Source organism: Anomaloglossus baeobatrachus, chromosome 1, assembly GCF_048569485.1.
Source record: "Anomaloglossus baeobatrachus isolate aAnoBae1 chromosome 1, aAnoBae1.hap1, whole genome shotgun sequence".
Classification (NCBI taxonomy): Eukaryota; Metazoa; Chordata; class Amphibia; order Anura; family Aromobatidae; genus Anomaloglossus; species Anomaloglossus baeobatrachus.
This window is the reverse complement of record NC_134353.1, coordinates 612,626,305-612,644,521: the sequence shown is the minus strand read 5'-3', so window position 1 is coordinate 612,644,521 and position 18,217 is coordinate 612,626,305. Positions and strand designations below refer to the sequence as shown.

The following is an 18,217-nucleotide window of genomic DNA, read 5'->3' as shown; positions in this document are numbered from 1 at the left end:
TTTGAGGGCATCCTGTAAATGCCACTCTGTCGGCGAACCCTTTATTACCCAACCCTAGCCCAGTTCCCAGTGGGAACAGGGCAACCTGGTGTGTATTTGAGTGTGTAATGTGGTGGAACCGGGACTGACCTCTTCAGGATCCAGGTTTAGCATTACACCCAAATTTGGGTGTAATACTCTGTGGCGACTGAAGCCTCAGGGGCGCCACATATGTTCACTTAAATTAGAAATGGATTCTAGCAGATCACTTATGATTATGAACAATAAATTATTACATTTCTGCATATGATTAATTTATAATTCACTTTAATGTGTCCTTGTTTATCATTACATTTTGCTCTCCATTCTGCTATCACAATTAATCCATCTCTATCTGCCTTAAGTCTCCCATACATATTATACGAGTACTGTACTAAGCTTGGCCAAACTTCCTGATACCAATAGGATCGCCTGACATTCTAATGTCTACGGTGTGGAAGAGAAGGATCTGACCTGTTGGATATCAAGGGTGGTCTAGCATAGCTCCCTCATAGAAAATACAAGAGGTGAGCCAAGCTTTTCTGTCAGGGAGGATGTTGGGGAAGATTGATGTTGGCCAAACGACCATTTAATCGACACCTATCTGATGTGTATGGGGGCCTTTAGGCGACACTTCCAAGCAGATATTTTTCTTCAATCAATCCTATAGTTTTCCTCATCCTCATCCATTGCTTTAATACTGGCAAATGATGACTTCTCATTAGACAGTGGGTGTTGCTTTGGCTAGTTAGGGTAACATGAGAGATGACTAGCACTGTAATCTGAATGTCATAAACTTGGAAAAATCTTTCTATTCTATCTGTTTTTCCTTTCTGGCATGCGATCAAAGATTTTAGGGAAGTAGGAATGCAATAGTTTCCTATCAAACAGGGACAGAAATCTTGCGTACACATTCGCATTAGAGGAAAAAAATATATATATATTTTTTCATTTTTATTTTTTGGCAGAGCATGACATAGGATTATAATGTCAACTTGTTTTGAGTACTTGATGGAAAGTCTCCACTTTACTATCCAGTACAGTTGAACAGCTTTCTTCTTCAATATTATTATTTTTATGAGGTGTGGTCTCTTAAAATTCTTGAGAATGAGGAGTGACTGTTTAAGGATTATCTCTTGTCTACTTAAGATCTGCCCTTTTTAAATTTAGCTGTGGGCTAATATTTTAGACATCCTGGTTCATTTGAAGGCTTTGACAATACAGGAGTTCTCCTATAAAATTATTTTGTAATGTGAAAAAATGATTTAAAATAATATTAAAACAATAATTACTCACCCATTTAATCCCCCTCCAATCCAGCTGTTTATTTCCTGCAGTTAACCACAAGCCGAAATTCAATGTGAAAGCAGTAGGCGATCACTGATTAAACAAGCGTCCAGCATGATCCTTTTAGGATTAACGATTGGCTGCAGTGGTAAAATGCACAGACAGCCCGTGATCAGTTGCAGGAAATAAACAGAGGCCATTTGTGAGGAAATTCTTGAATGGTTATCTTAGCTCAGACTTTATTTGCTGTCCTTCATATACAATGGAACCATTTCCTGAGGTATACACTGAATATACCTGTACCTTTGTATAGACCTATGCAGAAGTGTGTCCTCTTGGCATACATATTGCCCATAAGCCAGCATACCTTTTTATAACAGCTTTAGATTAAAACCCAATAAATAAGAATCCAGCAATAGAAACTAATATTGCAAAGTATATCGTAGACCAGGGGTCCCCAGCCGGGCTGTGTGGCTCGCAGACCTTGGCTGTGTGGCTCACACGCCTTTAATGTATGACTCGCAGGCCTGGGCTGTGTGGCTTCCATGCCTGTGCTGTGTGGCTAGCATGTCTGTAACGTGTGGCTTGCAGGTCTGTAACGTGTGGCTTACAGGGCTGTGATGTGCAGCTCACAGGTCTGCAGTGTGTGGCTCAGAGGCCTGTGCTGTATGGCTTCCATGCCTGCGATGTGTGGCTCGTAGGCCTGCGATGTGTGGCTCGCAGGCCTGCGATGTGTGGCTCGCAGGCCTGCGATGTGTGGCTCGCAGGCCTGCGACGTGTGGCTCGCAGGCCTGCGACGTGTGGCTCACAGGGCTGTAACGTGTGGCTTACAGGGCTGTGATGTGCGGCTCACAGGCCTGCAGTGTGTGGCTCAGAGGCCTATGCTGTATGGCACCCACACCTTTCTACCAGCTTTTTGCATTCTCACCAGGTCTAGCAAACAGTTATCAGAAGCAGGTCTCCAGATGATGACTTTTAAAGTAGCTCTACACAGAAGAGCATATCTAGATGGTTCACTGGAAGTATCATTCAATCTCCAGCTTGAGAAGTGCATAAAACTGGACATAATAGTGTGGTAGGAGTGTTTGATGGGAGTAAGGTGAGAACCCCTGGATATAAATGTAGCACCCACGGGGGAAGAGGTTAACTTTACTTGTCGCCAGGCCTGGTGATGTCGGGTCTGGGAATGTCACAGGTTGCCCTGCCCGGCTTCGTGGCCTCAAGGTGTACAATAAAGAGGGGGGGTATGATGGTGGATGGAGGTTTGTCTCATGACACCACCTGCGGTACGCAGCCAGGGATTAGCCGCCACTGCTGTCTCTGGTCCCAAAGGGCAGATGGTTGTAGCAGCTAAGATGGTTCTGCTCCCCACAGGTGGAGCGGGCCCCAGGGAGGATGATGGGGATGATGGTGCCGGAGTGCGGGGCGATGGCGCCGGTAATGATAGATTGGGGCAGCAGGTGTAGGTCAAGATCTATTTACTCACAGTTCTGGTGCTGCTCTCATGGTACCGGTCTCTGCTGTGATGGGCCCCAGCCGATCCCAGGTTTGTTCAAGGTCAACGCCAGTGCTGTGAACTGAGAGACCTTCCTCCTTGCGCTTGGTGTTGGATCCCCGTGGCCTGAAGCTATTTGGGGACCCCGATTCTTGTAACTCAGCCACTGTCCCATATGCAGGTGACGCAGGTCCGCTATGGGCCTGACTGTAATCCCAACCCCTGGCCCTATGTGCCACTGTGTTCTGGGAATTGGTGGTGGCCAGAGGGACGTACAATCCCCCTGTCCTGCAGATTCTGGTAGTCCAGCATGGAGTATGTTCCACCCTAGGGCTCAGCACCCTGCTCTGCGCCAGTTCCAAGGGAGCAATGAAGCTCTCCCCTCAGTAACCGTGTTTCTCCTCTGTCTCTCCAGCTGACCTAGTCATCTCCTGCCTCTGGCCGGTCCTAGATGGAGAAGCTTTTAAGCACTCTCTCCAGTGACCGTGTTGTTCTGTGTCCCAGTCTATCCTGAAGTGATTTTCCAGGGTGTTCTGTAACTTCCCCAGTGCTGCCCCACCTCCCAGGTTGTTGCCCTGGTAACCTGGAATTTCCCGGGCTGGCTGACTTCCTGAGTTGTGTAACTGTCTGGCTCACAAACTGGGTGTTTGTGTGAATGTTGTATAAGTGCTAAACACCAGCGATTAACCTCTTCATTACCCGGGATAAGTACTGCACCTTAAATGAGATGCCGTACCCTGTGGCGACTGAAGCCTCAGGGGCACCACATAAATACACTGCCTTGGTGTGCTAGCTTTGACACTCATTATACCATTAATTGGAGCTCTGGGTGTCACTACCTTGGGGAGGAGAGGGAATGTATGACTGTAACTCCTCTGGGGGCTTTGTATTTGGCTTGCGAACCTCTCTTAGTACTTAATGTGGCTCTCAAGGTAAGAAAGCTTGGGGACCACTGCCTAGAATATGAGCAGACTATGTTAATTAGATGGCGTACAGTTTTACATTTCCAAGCTATATGCCCAAAATATTCATAAGTTCAGAATGGTCTGAACAGAGCCTAATTCAGACAATACCTTTAAAACTATTTGTTAATGTTTCACATGAATATAATGATAATATGAGCAGAATATAGCAGCAAAACCCTGCTAGCTTTCATAGCTTAGTGTTTAAGATGACTCCTTTTAATATGTCTATGTTCTAATTTTATTTGCCACAAGTTTTCCTAGACAAATCTATTCTTTCATCCAGATTCTAAAATGAGATCACTCCAGCTGTGCTCAAACAGTGTGACAGAAATGACAAGTTTCAAGCCCCATTCATGGCTAATGAGTAAGTTTTAATTTTGTCAAAGACAGCTGGTAGCACAACATTACTTACGTGGTATTTTCAGGTTTTTTTTACTAACACAAAATGGGGCAAAATTATTCATACTCAAGAAATGCTCCGAAATATACAAAGGCCAGCACTGATTGCGAATGTTTAACCCCTCTGATGCTGTTGTCATTGATTACCAAAGGGATGGGGCTCCCTCTCTGATCCAATCGATTACAATTGCATTGTACTAATGGTCTCCTTGGTGACCCTGAGCTAAATAATGTCCGCAGTGTCACCCAAGTACGGAGGCCTGTAAGTTCCGGCCTTGAGCAGGCCCTGACACCTCCTGACTGTGTGACAATCACTGAACTAATGCTCTGCAATGCAAAAGCATTTCTCCTGGTAGCTTTGTGAAAATAAAAAAATTGGGGCTGAAAAAATGATTTTCTGGAAAAAAATTGATTATTTTTACGGCTCAACATTATAAAGATCTGTGAAACACCTAGGGGTTCAAGATGCACACCATACATCTAAATAAATTCCTTGAGGTGTGGTTACCGAAGTGAGGTTGGTAAAAGGTGAAGACGTCGGAAGTTACTTAACTATATAATGAGGCAGGTGGCTTACATTTAAAGCGCCACTCCAGCACTGAAATTAAAAACAACGCTGGAGTGGTGCTTTAATAAAAGAGAAATTGGTTAGAATTTCCTTAAAAATGTTTTATCCACACAAGAGCTTACTGAGGTTGTCTCCCCACCAAAAATGTCAGTGCTGGCTATAAAAGCATAGAATGAGTTATGCTCAGTATTGATGTGCAGACCTGGACTGTAAAAGTCCAGATCTATGCTGGTTGAAAAGTACCAAAGCACCATCCCCGAGCCCAGAGCTCTCAGGGAACTCCTGTCAACGATCCAGGAATGGCAATTAGGGTAAGTAAAAAAATAAAGGAAAAAATAAAGAAAAAAAGGGGAAAGCGTGAGCATTATACTTACCAAGTATTTTGCAGCGCTGTTCACTGCTTCCAGGGCAGCTTAAACTACTTCCGGGGCTGCTTATTAACCTCATACTTATGCACTGCTTTCCCCACCCACCAGCAATTCCCACATCTCTGATTAGTTGCAGTCAGATGTGCCCCATCTAAATGTCTAAATGCTTTCAATCAGAGGTGTTGTTTGTGCTTCTCTAGTGGTGTAAAAATATTGTAAATAAAAAAATTGGTGTAGGGTCCCCCATATTATTATACCTAACACAGATAAAGCATTTGGCTGTGGGCTGCAGCCCCAAGCCGTGTGCTTATCTTGGCTGTGTATTAAAGTAAGAGTAACCACATGCGGCTTTTTAAAATGATTTAAATAAATTTAAAAACTGGCATGCAATCCCCCCCAATTTTGATACCCAGCCACAATAAAGCTGACAGCCGGGGGCTGGTATTCCCAGGCTGGGAAGACCCCTTCTTATTGAGACCCCACCAGCCTTAAAATAGCAGCTTGCAGCCGCCTAGGATTGTTACAACCATTAGATACGATATCCCAGAACTTTACCCACCTCATCTTGATTGCCCTGGTATGGTGGCAATCGGGTTAATAAAGGGTTAATAACAGTTCACAGTTGCCACTAAGTCCTTGATTAGTAATGGGAGGTGTTTATGAGACCCCCATTACAAATCTGTAAGTGAAAAGAAATAAACACAAACCCCCTAAAAAATAATTTCTTTTAAATAAAATGCACACACCCTATTTCACCCTTTATTAACCCCCAAAACCCTTTATTAACCCCCAAAACACCCAAGTCTGACCAGTAATCCACATGAAGAACCACAATGATTCCAGCTTTGCTACATCTGAAGTGACAGCGCGCAGCCACAGAATGTGATCTCCCGCTGTGATCTTCAAGCAGAGACTGAGCTGCATGATGAGCAGTGACGTCACTCAGTTTACTTGTGGTCATAGTTGAAGGTTCCCTTGGTCCTCCACCTGTGACCACAGGTAACCTGACCTCAGGTCATCTTATTTAACTGAGTTACCTCACCTCAGTGAGTTCACAGACTTGCATCTAATGGCTGAAAACCACACTTTTTTGCCAAGAGATCCAAATTTGGTGCTGAAATTTCTACACCATATTCCTGCACCCATTCTACACCTTTTGGCAAAAAAAAATAAATGCATCAAAACACCATGCGGTTTTGATGCACTTTTTTGCCATAAGGTGCAAAATGCACAATAACGGTTTTGATGCCGTTTTGTTGTGCTTTTTTGCCAGGAGGTGCAAATTTGGTGCTGAAATGTCTGCACCAGATGTCCTGGTGGTCTTCTGCTGGGACAAAGTGATGATATCCCATTCTTCAGTCACCTGAATTCTGAGGCCTATAATTCTATAATTCGATATAGTATTCAGGTGACTGGAATGGGAAATTATCTAAGACACACCAGATTATGTCAAGTTCAAAGAATGAGATGTCATCAATTCCTGTCTTATCATAAACCAGCACTAGAGCTATGGGGGTTAAAACTTGTGAGTAAACCACATTTTGTTATGTTATATCTATAATAGGCACTGCAAATTTCTGCCATGAGGTGGTGTGTGTGTGTGTGTGTGTATTTTTATATATATATATATATATATATATATATATATATATATATATCACATATATATATATATATATATATATATATATACATATATACATATATATATATTCATACATACACACAAATATAGAAAATATGAAACAAACTGGTAATACAAACCTTTTTTTATCCATGTTTAATGGCATTATTCTAGATAGCTGGCAACTTTCGAAAGCGGTGGATGGACTATTCTTTACTTCTGTCCAACTTCCAACAGCAATGGTAAAAGTAGAAGCAGGCATAGGCATTGTCACATAGTAGAACCAGCTACAGATACCTGCACATAAAAAAAAAAACATATCTAATAAGTACAAACCTGTCTGTAACAATCCATTGATAGTTGAAAAAAATGCAAGATAACATTCAAAAATAAAAGCAAACACATAATAAAATGTGCTAGATTGTTTCCAGTGACCAAAAGGGTGCTAGCTAAAATGCATCCATGCAAGTTGGACCTTATACTATATAAGCTTCGTGTGCAATAGTTCCCCCAGCCTGCATTTTTGCTTTGTGAGTCGCTGTTCACCAGAATGTTGCACCTTTGCTCCCTCTCTTATACTGTAAATGTCTGCATTCTTTTCTTAACTGTAATTTACAGTATGTTAGTCAGACGCCTACATAGAAATCATGGGGCCCCATAGCAGAATTTCTAATTGAGGCCCCCCCCCAAAAAAAGAATAATAATATTCGGTTGCGTCATAGAAGCATACTTCACAACTTTACAGCCCTTATTACAAAGTAATTTTCCTCCTATTGATGCCCCTAAATTCCCCTTTCATTGCAGCTATAAAGTATGATGGCAACAAAAAGGGCCCCACAAACACTGTATGATCACCACAGTAAATTCCTACATATAGTATAATAGCCCCCACACAGCCCTCTGCACAATATGATAGACCCCACACAAACCTTCACACTGTACAGTATATATGCTGGTATACAGTATAATGGCCCTCAAATAACTGTAGATGAAATATAAAGGCTCCCTCATAGCTCTCCAAATAATATGATGGGACCCACAAAGCCTTCCATATAGTATATTGAGTCACACATAGTTCCCCATAGAGTAATGGGTCCCACATAGTCATCCATATAGTTTAATATTCTCCCCCATAGTCCTCCATACAGTATAATGGGTCCCTCCCAGTGCTCCATATTGTCTAATGCACCTCATAGTCCTCCATATATTCTAATGCACCCACATAGTCTTCCATATAGTTTAATGCACCCCATAGTCCTTCATATATTATAATGGACTTCCAATAGTTAGCCATATATTGTAATGCACACCCTATAGTCCTTCATATCGTATAATGCACCCCATAGTCCTTAATATAGTTTAATGCACTCCTCATAGTCCTCCATGTATTATAATGCACCCCATATACCTCCATATAATATAATGCAGCCCATATATTCCTCCATATAGTATTGTGCAGACCTCATATGTCTCCATATAGTAGTATGCAGCCTCATATTCCACCATAGAGTATTATGCGGCCCCCATATAGCATTATGCAGTCCCATGTAGTGTTATGCAGCCCCCACATATGCAACACCCATATAGTAGTATGCAGCCCTTATATTTCTCCACATATTATGCAGCCCCATGTTCTTCCATATAGTATTATGCACCCCTTTATATTCCTCCATATAGTATTATGCACTCCTTATATTTCTCCATATAGTATCATGCACCCCTTATATTTCTCCATATAGTATCATGCACCCCTTATATTCCTCCATATAGTATCATGCACCCCTTATATTCCTCCATATAGTATTATGCACCCCTCATATTCCTCCATATAGTATTAGGCACTTTTTATATTACTCCATATAGTAGTATGCAGCCCCTTTATACTAGTATGTGTTACGTCCGGGTGGTGGAAACTCTGGACCGTACACCGGTTTCCCCTGAGGAGGCAGCCAGGCTGGTCACCCCACCAGAGGGTCCTGATGCACGGCAGCCGAAGCACTATTGGTAGCCAGACAGTCCGTAGAGGAGCAGGAAAGGTGTATGTTGCTGAACCCACGGAGTTCTGGACGGTAGTTCGGGTGACGAGGCTCAGGGTCCGAGGCCGGGTTGTAGGGTCAGGCGGAATCCGGAACCTGCTGAGCGATGGAGCGGGTCACCGAACGGAGCCAGGGACTGGAGACTGGCGGAGCTGCAGAGGTGGTGGAACATCCGCCGAAGTCACCGTCAGGGTCCAGGGATGGACTTGGTTCGGAGCGGCTGGCGTGGCAGGACAGGCTCTGCGAGACAGAGTTAATACAGGGCAAAGCACAGGGTAAAGCAATACGGGGACCTGAACACTAGCTTGCTAAACACATAGAACAGGCCCCGCCCACCAGGAAAGAGAACCCTAATATACCCTGTACCTGTCTATGCAATATCCTGTTTCTGGGTGCTGGCCCTTTAAGAGAGGGTCAATGACCGCGCGCGCGCGCCCTAATGCGCATGCGCGAGGTCCGTGTGCCATAAGCCAGTCCAGGAAGCGGTGAGGAGGAAGCAGGAGCGCCCGGCTGTGTGTCCCATGTCGCAGAGGAGCGCCGGGAGCGGGGAGCAGGACACAAGGAGGGTGCAGGCGAGGAGGACGGGACCGGGACTGGGGTGGTGAGCAGGGGACGCCGGCGGGAACCGGGGAGCGGACCACAGGGACCGGAGAGCGGAGCACGGGGACCGGAGAGCGGGGCCCGGGGACCGGGAAGCGTGACAGTACCCCCTCCCCCACGCCCCCCTCCCCGCAACCGGGACAGGAAGGCACGTATCAGAGGAGTGGCAACATTCTCCCGGGGCTCCCAGGACCTATCCTCGGGACCATACCCCACCCAGTCCACCAGAAAGTATTGCCGACCTCGCACGGTCTTCATGGCCACGATATCCCTTACCGCATAGATGTCATCGTCAGCGATGGGAGGAGGAGCAGTACCGGCATCAGCGGAGAAGGGACCAAGTACAACAGGCTTGAGCAGGGAGACATGGAAGGAGTTGGGTATCCGCATCGTGGCCGGGAGCTGCAGCTTGTAGGAGACTGCATTGATCTTGCTGATGACTTTAAACGGCCCGATGTAACGAGGACCCAACTTGTACGATGGCAACTTCAATCGGACATATTTGGATGCAAGCCAGACCAAATCACCAGGGGAGAAACACGGGGGATCCAGGCGCCGTTTGTCCGCATGTCTCTTCATCCGCAAAGAAGCACGCTCTAGGGAAGTCTTGACAGAGCTCCATATGGCTGAGAAGTCTTGGACCAGAGCATCTGCTGGCAATGGGACAGAAGGCTGAAGTCCGTAAACGACTCAGAAGGGAGAGCAGGAAGTGGACTCGCTGATGTGGAGGTTGTGGGAGAACTCAGCCCAAGGAAGAAGTGTGGACCAGTCATCGTGATGGGCATTAACGTAGTGGCGCAGGAAGGAGGTCAGGATCTAATTGACCCGTTCCACTTGCCCATTCGACTGAGGATGGTAGGCTGAAGAGAAGTCCAGAGATACTCCCAGATGTTTGCAGAGGGCCCTCCAGAAGTGCGAGGTAAACTGAGTTCCTCTGTCGGACACAATGTGTGCGGGAAAGCCATGCAATCGGAATATATGTTGTATGAAGGAGTCAGCTAGTTCCTGGGCAGAGGGCAGCCCGGCCATGGTAATGAAGTGAGCCATTTTTGAGAAACGGTCCACCACAACCCATATGACTGTGTGTCCGGAGGATAAGGGTAAGTCCGTAATGAAGTCCATTGCAATATGTTGCCACGGAACGGAAGGAATGGGCAGAGGCAGAAGACGTCTATATGGTAGGTGCTTGGGTGTCTTGTTCCGGGCACAGGACGAACAGGCTGAGACGAAGGTTGCGACGTCTTTACGGAGAGACGGCCACCAGTAGTGACGGACAATCGTACTCCACGTCTTCTTCTGACCAGCGTGGCCGGCGATCTTTGAGGCATGGCCCCATTGCAGGACTCTGTGTCTGTCAGTATCAGAGACATAGGTTTTCCCAGGGGGTATCTGAGTCAGAGCGACAGGAGCCACCGGAATGACTTTACTGGGGCTGATGATGGGCTGGAACGTCTCCTCCTCCAGCTCAATGGGCACGATGGACCTAGACAAGGCGTCTGCCCACACGTTCTTGTCCGCGGGCCGAAAATGGAGTTGGAAATCAAAACGAGCGAAAAACAAGGACCAGCGGGCTTGTCGTGGGTTCAGTCTTTGGGCTGACCGCAGATACTCCAGATTCTTGTGGTCCGTGTAGATAACCACAGGATATACAGCTCCCTCCAAGAGGTAGCGCCATTCCTCCAAGGCCAGCTTGACGGCCAGTAGCTCCCGATCACCGATGGTGTAGTTGCGTTCGGGTGCCGAGAAGCTCTTGGAGAAGAATCCGCATGTAACCATCTTCCCGGAGCAGGATTTCTGCATCAACACTGCCCCGGCCCCTGAGGAGGAGGCATCCACCTCCAAGGTGAACTGTCGGTTCAATTCAGGGCGATGAAGAACTTGGGAGGAAGCAAACACCTGTTTCAATGAGAAGAACGCGGCATCGGCCGCCGGTGGCCAGTCCTTAGGATTAGCTCCCTTCTTGGTCAAGGCAGAGAGAGGCGCAGTCATGGCAGAGAAGTGCGGGATGAATTGCCGATAATAGTTCGCAAAGCCAAGGAAGCGTTGGATAGCCTTCAGTCCGGATGGAGGAGGCCAGTTGAGGATGGAAGACACTTTCTCGGGGTCCATCTGCAGGTCGGTGTCCGAGATTACATAACCCAGAAAGGGAAGGGACAACTTTTTTTCAAAGACGCACTTCTCGTATTTGGCGTACAGACGATTCTCTCTAAGCCTTTGGAGTACTAGCTGCACGTTCTCTCTGTGGGTCTGTAGGTCCGGAGAGAAGACCAGGATGTCGTCCAGATACACCACGACACAGACATAGAGGAGATCTCTGAACACGTCGTTTACCAATTCTTGGAAGACTGCCGGAGCATTACACAGACCAAAGGGCATGACACAATACTCGTAGTGCCCATCCCGAGTGTTGAATGCGGTCTTCCATTCGTCTCCAGAGCGAATGCGAACCAGGTTATAGGCCCCACGGAGGTCCAACTTGGTAAATACACGAGCTCCTCGGAGCCGATCGAATAGTTCGGGGATGAGAGGCAGAGGGTATTTGTTTTTTACGGTGATCTGGTTTAATCCCCGGTAGTCAATGCAAGGGCGCAGATCACCCTCCTTCTTCTTGACAAAGAAAAACCCTGCTCCGGCAGGGGACGAGGATCTCCGAATGAAGCCCTTAGCCAGGCTCTCGGTGATATAGGCAGACATGGCCCGTGTTTCAGCAGGGGACAAGGGGTATATTCTTCCTCTAGGAGGCGTAGTTCCTGGCAATAGATCGATGGCACAGTCGTAGGGACGATGAGGCGGTAGTACCTCCGACTCCTTTTTATCAAACACGTCCGAGAAGGACCAGTAGGCAGAAGGCAGTCCTGGTAGAGACTCTGGAACCGGAGGTCGTCGGATGGGCTGGATGGATTTCAGGCATCTCTCGTGACACGAGGAGCCCCATCGGGTAATTTCACCTGTACTCCAGCTGACCGACGGTTCGTGTGCCCGTAACCATGGGAGTCCCAGCAGGATCTGATGAGACATGCGCTGGAGGACGTAGAAGGTGATCTTCTCGGTGTGCAGGGCACCGATCCGTAAGTCCACAGGCTTGGTGATCAGTAAGACGGTGTCAGAGAGGGGTCTCCCATCTACAGAGGCGATCACCAGCGGTTTTTCCAGTGGGAGAACAGGCACCTGGTACTTATCCACTGTGGCCTGCTGGATGAAGTTGCCTGCTGCTCCGGAATCGAGATACGCCTCTGCCGTGAACCGGGTCTCTTCTGTAGTGACTTGAACAGTCCATGTAACGGAGTCTAAGAGAGTCCCAGCACCTAGGGTGGCCTCTCCCACCAAGCCTAGGCTTTGGAGTTTCCCGGCTTCTCGGGACAAGAGCGTAGCAGGTGTGTGCCATCACCGCAGTAGAAGCAGAGACCCTTTGCTAGTCGTTCTGCTCTGCGTTGCTCAGACTGCCTCAGGCGGTCAATCTGCATGGGCTCGATGGTAGACGCGCCAGGTGATGCCGACTGGGGAGCGATGGACTTCTGTGGTGGGGAGGAGTGCCTTATCGGACACCTCTCGCGGGACACCTCTTTGGTTCGTTCCTGAAAGCGAAGATCCACTCGAGTCGCTAGATCAATCAGGGCATCCAGGGTGGAAGGCACGTCCCGACCAGCCAGCTCATCTTTAATACGACCCGAGAGTCCTTCCCAGAAGGCGGCGGTTAGAGCCTCATTGTTCCACCCTAATTCCGAAGCCAAGGTGCGAAAACGTATAGCATATTGGCCCACCGTCAGAGTCCCCTGACGTAGCCAGAGGAGGGATGAGGCAGACGCGGAGGCGCGTCCGGGCTCGTCAAAGGTGCCACGAAAAGCCTGCAGGAACTCCTGGATGTCGGCGGTTACCGGATCCTCCTTCTCCCACAAGGGGTTCATCCAGGCCAGTGCCTCTCCCTCTATATGGGACATCATGAACGCGACCTTGGCTTGGTCAGAGGCAAAAAGGTGCGGCAGCAGCTTAAAATGGAGGGAGCATTGATTTATGAATCCCCTGCAGGTCTTGGGATCTCCGGCGTACCGGGGTGGTGAGGCCAAACGAAGTTTGGAAGTATCCGAGGAGGCTGCCACGGGAGCTGCGGCCGTGGATTGCACAGTGGACACCTGAGATGCCAAGGACGTGGCCGTTGCTTGTAGCGTGTTCAGGCGGGCATCCACAGAAGACATGAAGGACAGCATGCGGGTCTGGGTCTCGCGCTGTCGTGTGAGTTCCTGCTGCAAGGCCGCTAGTGCTTCGGCGGGATCCATGGCCTGTTCTAGCTGTTACGTCCGGGTGGTGGAAACTCTGGACCGTACACCGGTTTCCCCTGAGGAGGCAGCCAGGCCGGTCACCCCGCCAGAGGGTCCTGATGCACGGCAGCCGAAGCACTATTGGTAGCCAGACAGTCCGTAGAGGAGCAGGAAAGGTGTATGTTGCTGAACCCACGGAGTTCTGGATGGTAGTTCGGGTGACGAGGCTCAGGGTCCGAGGCCGGGTTGTAGGGTCAGGCGGAATCTGGAACCTGCTGAGCGATGGGGCGGGTCACCGAACGGAGCCAGGGACTGGAGACTGGCGGAGCTGCAGAGGTGGTGGAACATCCGCCGAAGTCACCGTCAGGGTCCAGGGATGGACTTGGTTCGGAGCGGCTGGCGTGGCAGGACAGGCTCTGCGAGACAGACAGAGTTAATACAGGGCAAAGCACAGGGTAAAGCAATACGGGGACCTGAACACTAGCTTGCTAAACACGTAGAACAGGCCCAGCCCACCAGGAAAGAGAACCCTAATATACCCTGTACCTGTCTATGCAATATCCTGTTTCTGGGTGCTGGCCCTTTAAGAGAGGGTCAATGACCGCGCGCGCGCCCTAATGCGCATGCGCGAGGCCCGTGTGCCAGAAGCCAGTCCAGGAAGCGGTGAGGAGGAAGCAGGAGCGCCCGGCTGTGTGTCCCATGTCGCAGAGGAGCGACGGGAGCGGGGAGCAGGACACAAGGAGGGTGCAGGCGAGGAGGACGGGACCGGGACCGGGGTGGTGAGCAGGGGACGCCGGCGGAAACCGGGGAGCAGATTACGGGGACCGGAGAGCGGGGCCCGGGGACCGGGAAGCGTGACAGTATGCAATCCCCATATAGTATTGTGCACCCTCATATGGTATTTGTGTTATTGAAGAATGCCATGCGGTCAGGAAAGAAGAGTGTTTTTAGTATGTTGAGACTGAAATGTAACAGTTGTGGTTCCACAACAAAATATTTGTGGACCTTTCCTAAATTTAGTTTTCTAATTGTCCAAGCCATAATGCCTTCAGAATACAAACGTTTTAGGCAGGTGTGGATATATGCTGCAGTGTAAGAATGCTTTAAAAAATAGAAGTGATGCTAGGTTACTTTTTTGTCAATTAACAAATGCAAAATGAGTGAACAAAAAAAAGAAAAAGAAAACAATTCAATAGCTGCTGTGGCAAAATTTTGCCTTCAAGACCACATCTATTTTTCTAGGTAAATGTGCACACAGTTATTGAAGTAAGTTGGCAGGAAGGTTGTTCCAAACATATTGGAGAATTAACAACAGATCTTGTAAGTTTCAGTATGGAGGGCACGATTAATTCTGTCAAAATCCCTAACTCCATTTGTTGAAAAGCTCTCCAAACTTGCAAGTAACCACCACCATGCTTCACTATGGCCAACAGACACTAAATATAATGACCTCCAGCATTTTGGTAAATGAGTCGCCTACAGTTACAGCCAAATATTTCACATTTTAGCTCATCAGTCCAGAAAACCTGCTGCTATTTTTCTATACCACAGTTAATTTGTTTTTGTGCATAGTTGAGTTGCTTTGTTTCCATGTCAGATATAGGCTTTTTGGCTGAAGTTGCTCCATGAAGACCAATTTTTCCCAGACTTTGCTGAACACTAAATGGTGTAGTTCTTTCTGACTGGTTGCTGCCAGGTTTTAGTTGATGACACTGCTGAATATTTTCAAATTTTGAAGGAAAGTAGACATGATGTTTCTTTCATCTGTTGCACTAAGTTTCTTTGACCGACCACTGCACCTATAGTCCTTAGTATTGCCCATTTCTTATTGCTTCTTCAAAAGAGCTTAAAGAGGTGGTTCACTAGTTAGTTTTCATAGGCACATCGATTTTATGTTGAGAAACAAGGCTTCTATCAAATACCTTGTGTTGCCAATAGTGCCTGTGAGAGGCGCTATTGTGCTCTGATCATCCCCTTCGTGTAACCCCCAGGCTCCATGACCTCTGATGTCCAGTGATGTCACGTCAACTTCCTGTTGACCTGACATCACCGGAGCCAGCCCCAGTCTTCTTGAGTACCTGGGCTGTGGGTGGCATTTCATCGCTCGTCACAGTCAAGCATCGCTTCCGTTTTCTGCGCTCTGCAGGGAAGGAGGGAGCAGGGAGATGCTGGGCTGTGACGCTGGGTTGTGTGGGGTGAAATGCCGCACACAGCCCAGTCTCTCAGGAAGACTGAGGCCGGTCATGGTGATGTCAGGTCATTTGGAAGTTGACGTGACATCACCGGACATCAGAGGTCACAGAGCCCAGGGGATCACGAAAAGGGAATGAGCAGACCGTAATAGCACTGCTCACAGGTACTATTGGTAACACAAGGTATTTGAGAGAAACCTTGTTTCTGAACACAATATTGATGTGCCTATGAATACCTATAATAAAGCCTAATTAGACTATGTTCACACAGCGCTTTTTTGCTGCTTTTTTATTGGCAGCAAAACCTGATCTCTTGGCAGTAAAAAAGCTTCATTTTTAATGTGTTTTTGGTGTGTCATTTGTCTAAGTACATTTAAAAAAAGTTAGTTTTATTCACCAAAAAGCAGCAAAATCGCAGCAATAATAACATAATAATAATATTCCGCAGCACTTTACAAATAAGTAGGGGCTTGTACAGACAAAAACAAAACAAAGTAGCACATAGTTCAGCAGCTACAAGAGGAATGAGGGCCCTGCTCATAAGCTTACAATTTATGAGGAAATAGGGGGACACAAAATGTAAAACGTTTTTTCCAATCTCATTGCTTTCAATGGTGAAAATAGCAGCAAAAACACTGAAAGAACTGACATGCTGCTTCTTTCAAAAATGCAGCAGTTCTCCATTTCAGTCAGGAGAAAAAAAAAGGTGTATGTATGGCACCCAGGGGGCAGGGTGTTTACCTTACTCGTAGCCGGGTCGGTGGTGTCGGTTCCAGGGATGTCACGGGTGGCCTGCTCGGTTCCGTGCCCCGAGGTATGCACAATAAAAGGGTGTTTAGGAGGTGATGATGGGGGTTGTTGTCGTGACGCCACCGGTGGTACGCGGCCAGGGATTAGCCGCCGCTGCTGTCGCTGTGCTCTGGGGTGGATGGTAGTAGCAGCCAAGATTGTTTCACTCCCCACAGGTCGAGCGGGCCCCAGGGAGGATGATGAGGGGAGTAGTAATGGCGGTTGCCAAGGCGCGGGGCAGCGGCACCGGCAAGAACAGACGGACACAGTAGTCTCTGCAGGTTCCAGGTGTCTTTACGCACAGTTCTTTAGGTAGCTCGGTTGCTGCCACAGTAGCACTGGTTACCGCTGTGATGGGTCCCATCAAACCAGGATCTCTTTGGAGATCAGTTCGGTAAGGTGGTCGGTGGGCCCTTTCCTCCTAGCGCCGTGTGAGTTGGATCCCCGTGGCTTAAAGCTACTTGGGGACCCCAGTCCGTCCCGAGTGAAAACTCTATTTTTGTGTATATGAGTGAAAACTCTTGTCCCGGCTGCAGGTGTCGTGGCTCCGCAATGGGGCATGACTTTGGTCAAGGCCGCGGATCCAATATGGCACTGTGCTTTCAGGCTCTGTGTTGGCCAGGGAGACCTGCAATCTCCCCATCCTGGCAGATTCTGGAGAACCAACTTGGAGAATGATCTTCCCTAGGGTCCTGCACCCTGTGTGGCGCTGGTCCCAAGGGAGCAATGGCGCTTTCCCCTCGGCTAACCGTATCAACTCCTGTGTCCCACCAGAGTCACCGGTGAGACCGTCTGCTCTCTTCCTCTCCTGCTCAAGAAATCTCTAACTATTGTGTTGGCTCCTAACTCCCCCTGTTGGCAGCTCCTCCCCCAGGTCTCTGTCACTAGTAGGTGGCCACCCCCCCCATGTTTGGAGACTGCCTTAGGACCCTACGCGAGACCGGTTCCCAGTGGGGAAGGCCACCTGGTTGTGTGTTCGAGTTGTGTAAGTGGTAAAACCGGTACCGACCTCCTCTGGATCCGGTTTAAGCACTGCACCTTAAGTGAGGTGCAGTACCCAGTGGCAGCTGAAACCTCAGGGGTGCCACATATATCTGTGTCTGCATGACATCTCAGGAATCTCAGGTTTTGCTGTTCCTGTAAAAAGCAGCTTTTTATTAGTATGTATTTGCAGAAACCCAATGAAAAAAATATGCAAGAAAAGCAGTAAAAATGCTGTGACGGGGTCCTTCTCCCATATCCCACAATCAACAGAGTGAGAGATGGCTATATAATCCAAAGAGCATTTATTCCAAGCAAATCAAATGGCCCATAACATAATCCACCATACAGAGTATAAAATAGTAAAGAAACACGAATATAGTCCAGTAATAGCAAAAATGTCCAGGTCTCTCTGAGGAGCCGCAGCTTTTTCCCTCAGAGGTTCAATCCTGCTTCTTCTCTCTTCTAAGGGCAGCGTTACACGGTACGATATATCGTGCGATATGTCATCGGGGACACGGAATTCGTGACGCACATCCGGCATCGTTAGAGATGTCGTACCGTGTGACACCTCCGAACGACTGTTAACGAGCAAAAATACTCACCTTATCGTTGCTCGTTGACACGTCGTTCATTTCC

At 47.9% G+C, this 18,217-nt stretch overlaps 1 protein-coding gene across 5 annotated transcripts in view; it reads right to left on the bottom strand.

Moving 5' to 3' along the window:
* The window catches only part of AOPEP (aminopeptidase O (putative)), a 670,220-nt gene that overhangs the window by 527,740 nt on the left and 124,263 nt on the right, over window positions 1-18,217 (bottom strand). For all 5 annotated transcript variants that reach the window (XR_012724789.1, XM_075318588.1, XM_075318578.1 and 2 more), the window contains exon 5: window positions 6,865-7,021. Coding sequence is in view for 4 of the 5 variants with exons in the window: in XM_075318588.1 (XP_075174703.1) it covers window positions 6,865-7,021 (157 nt within the window). In the remaining variant the exon portion in view is untranslated. The remainder of the gene's footprint in view (window positions 1-6,864; window positions 7,022-18,217) is intronic.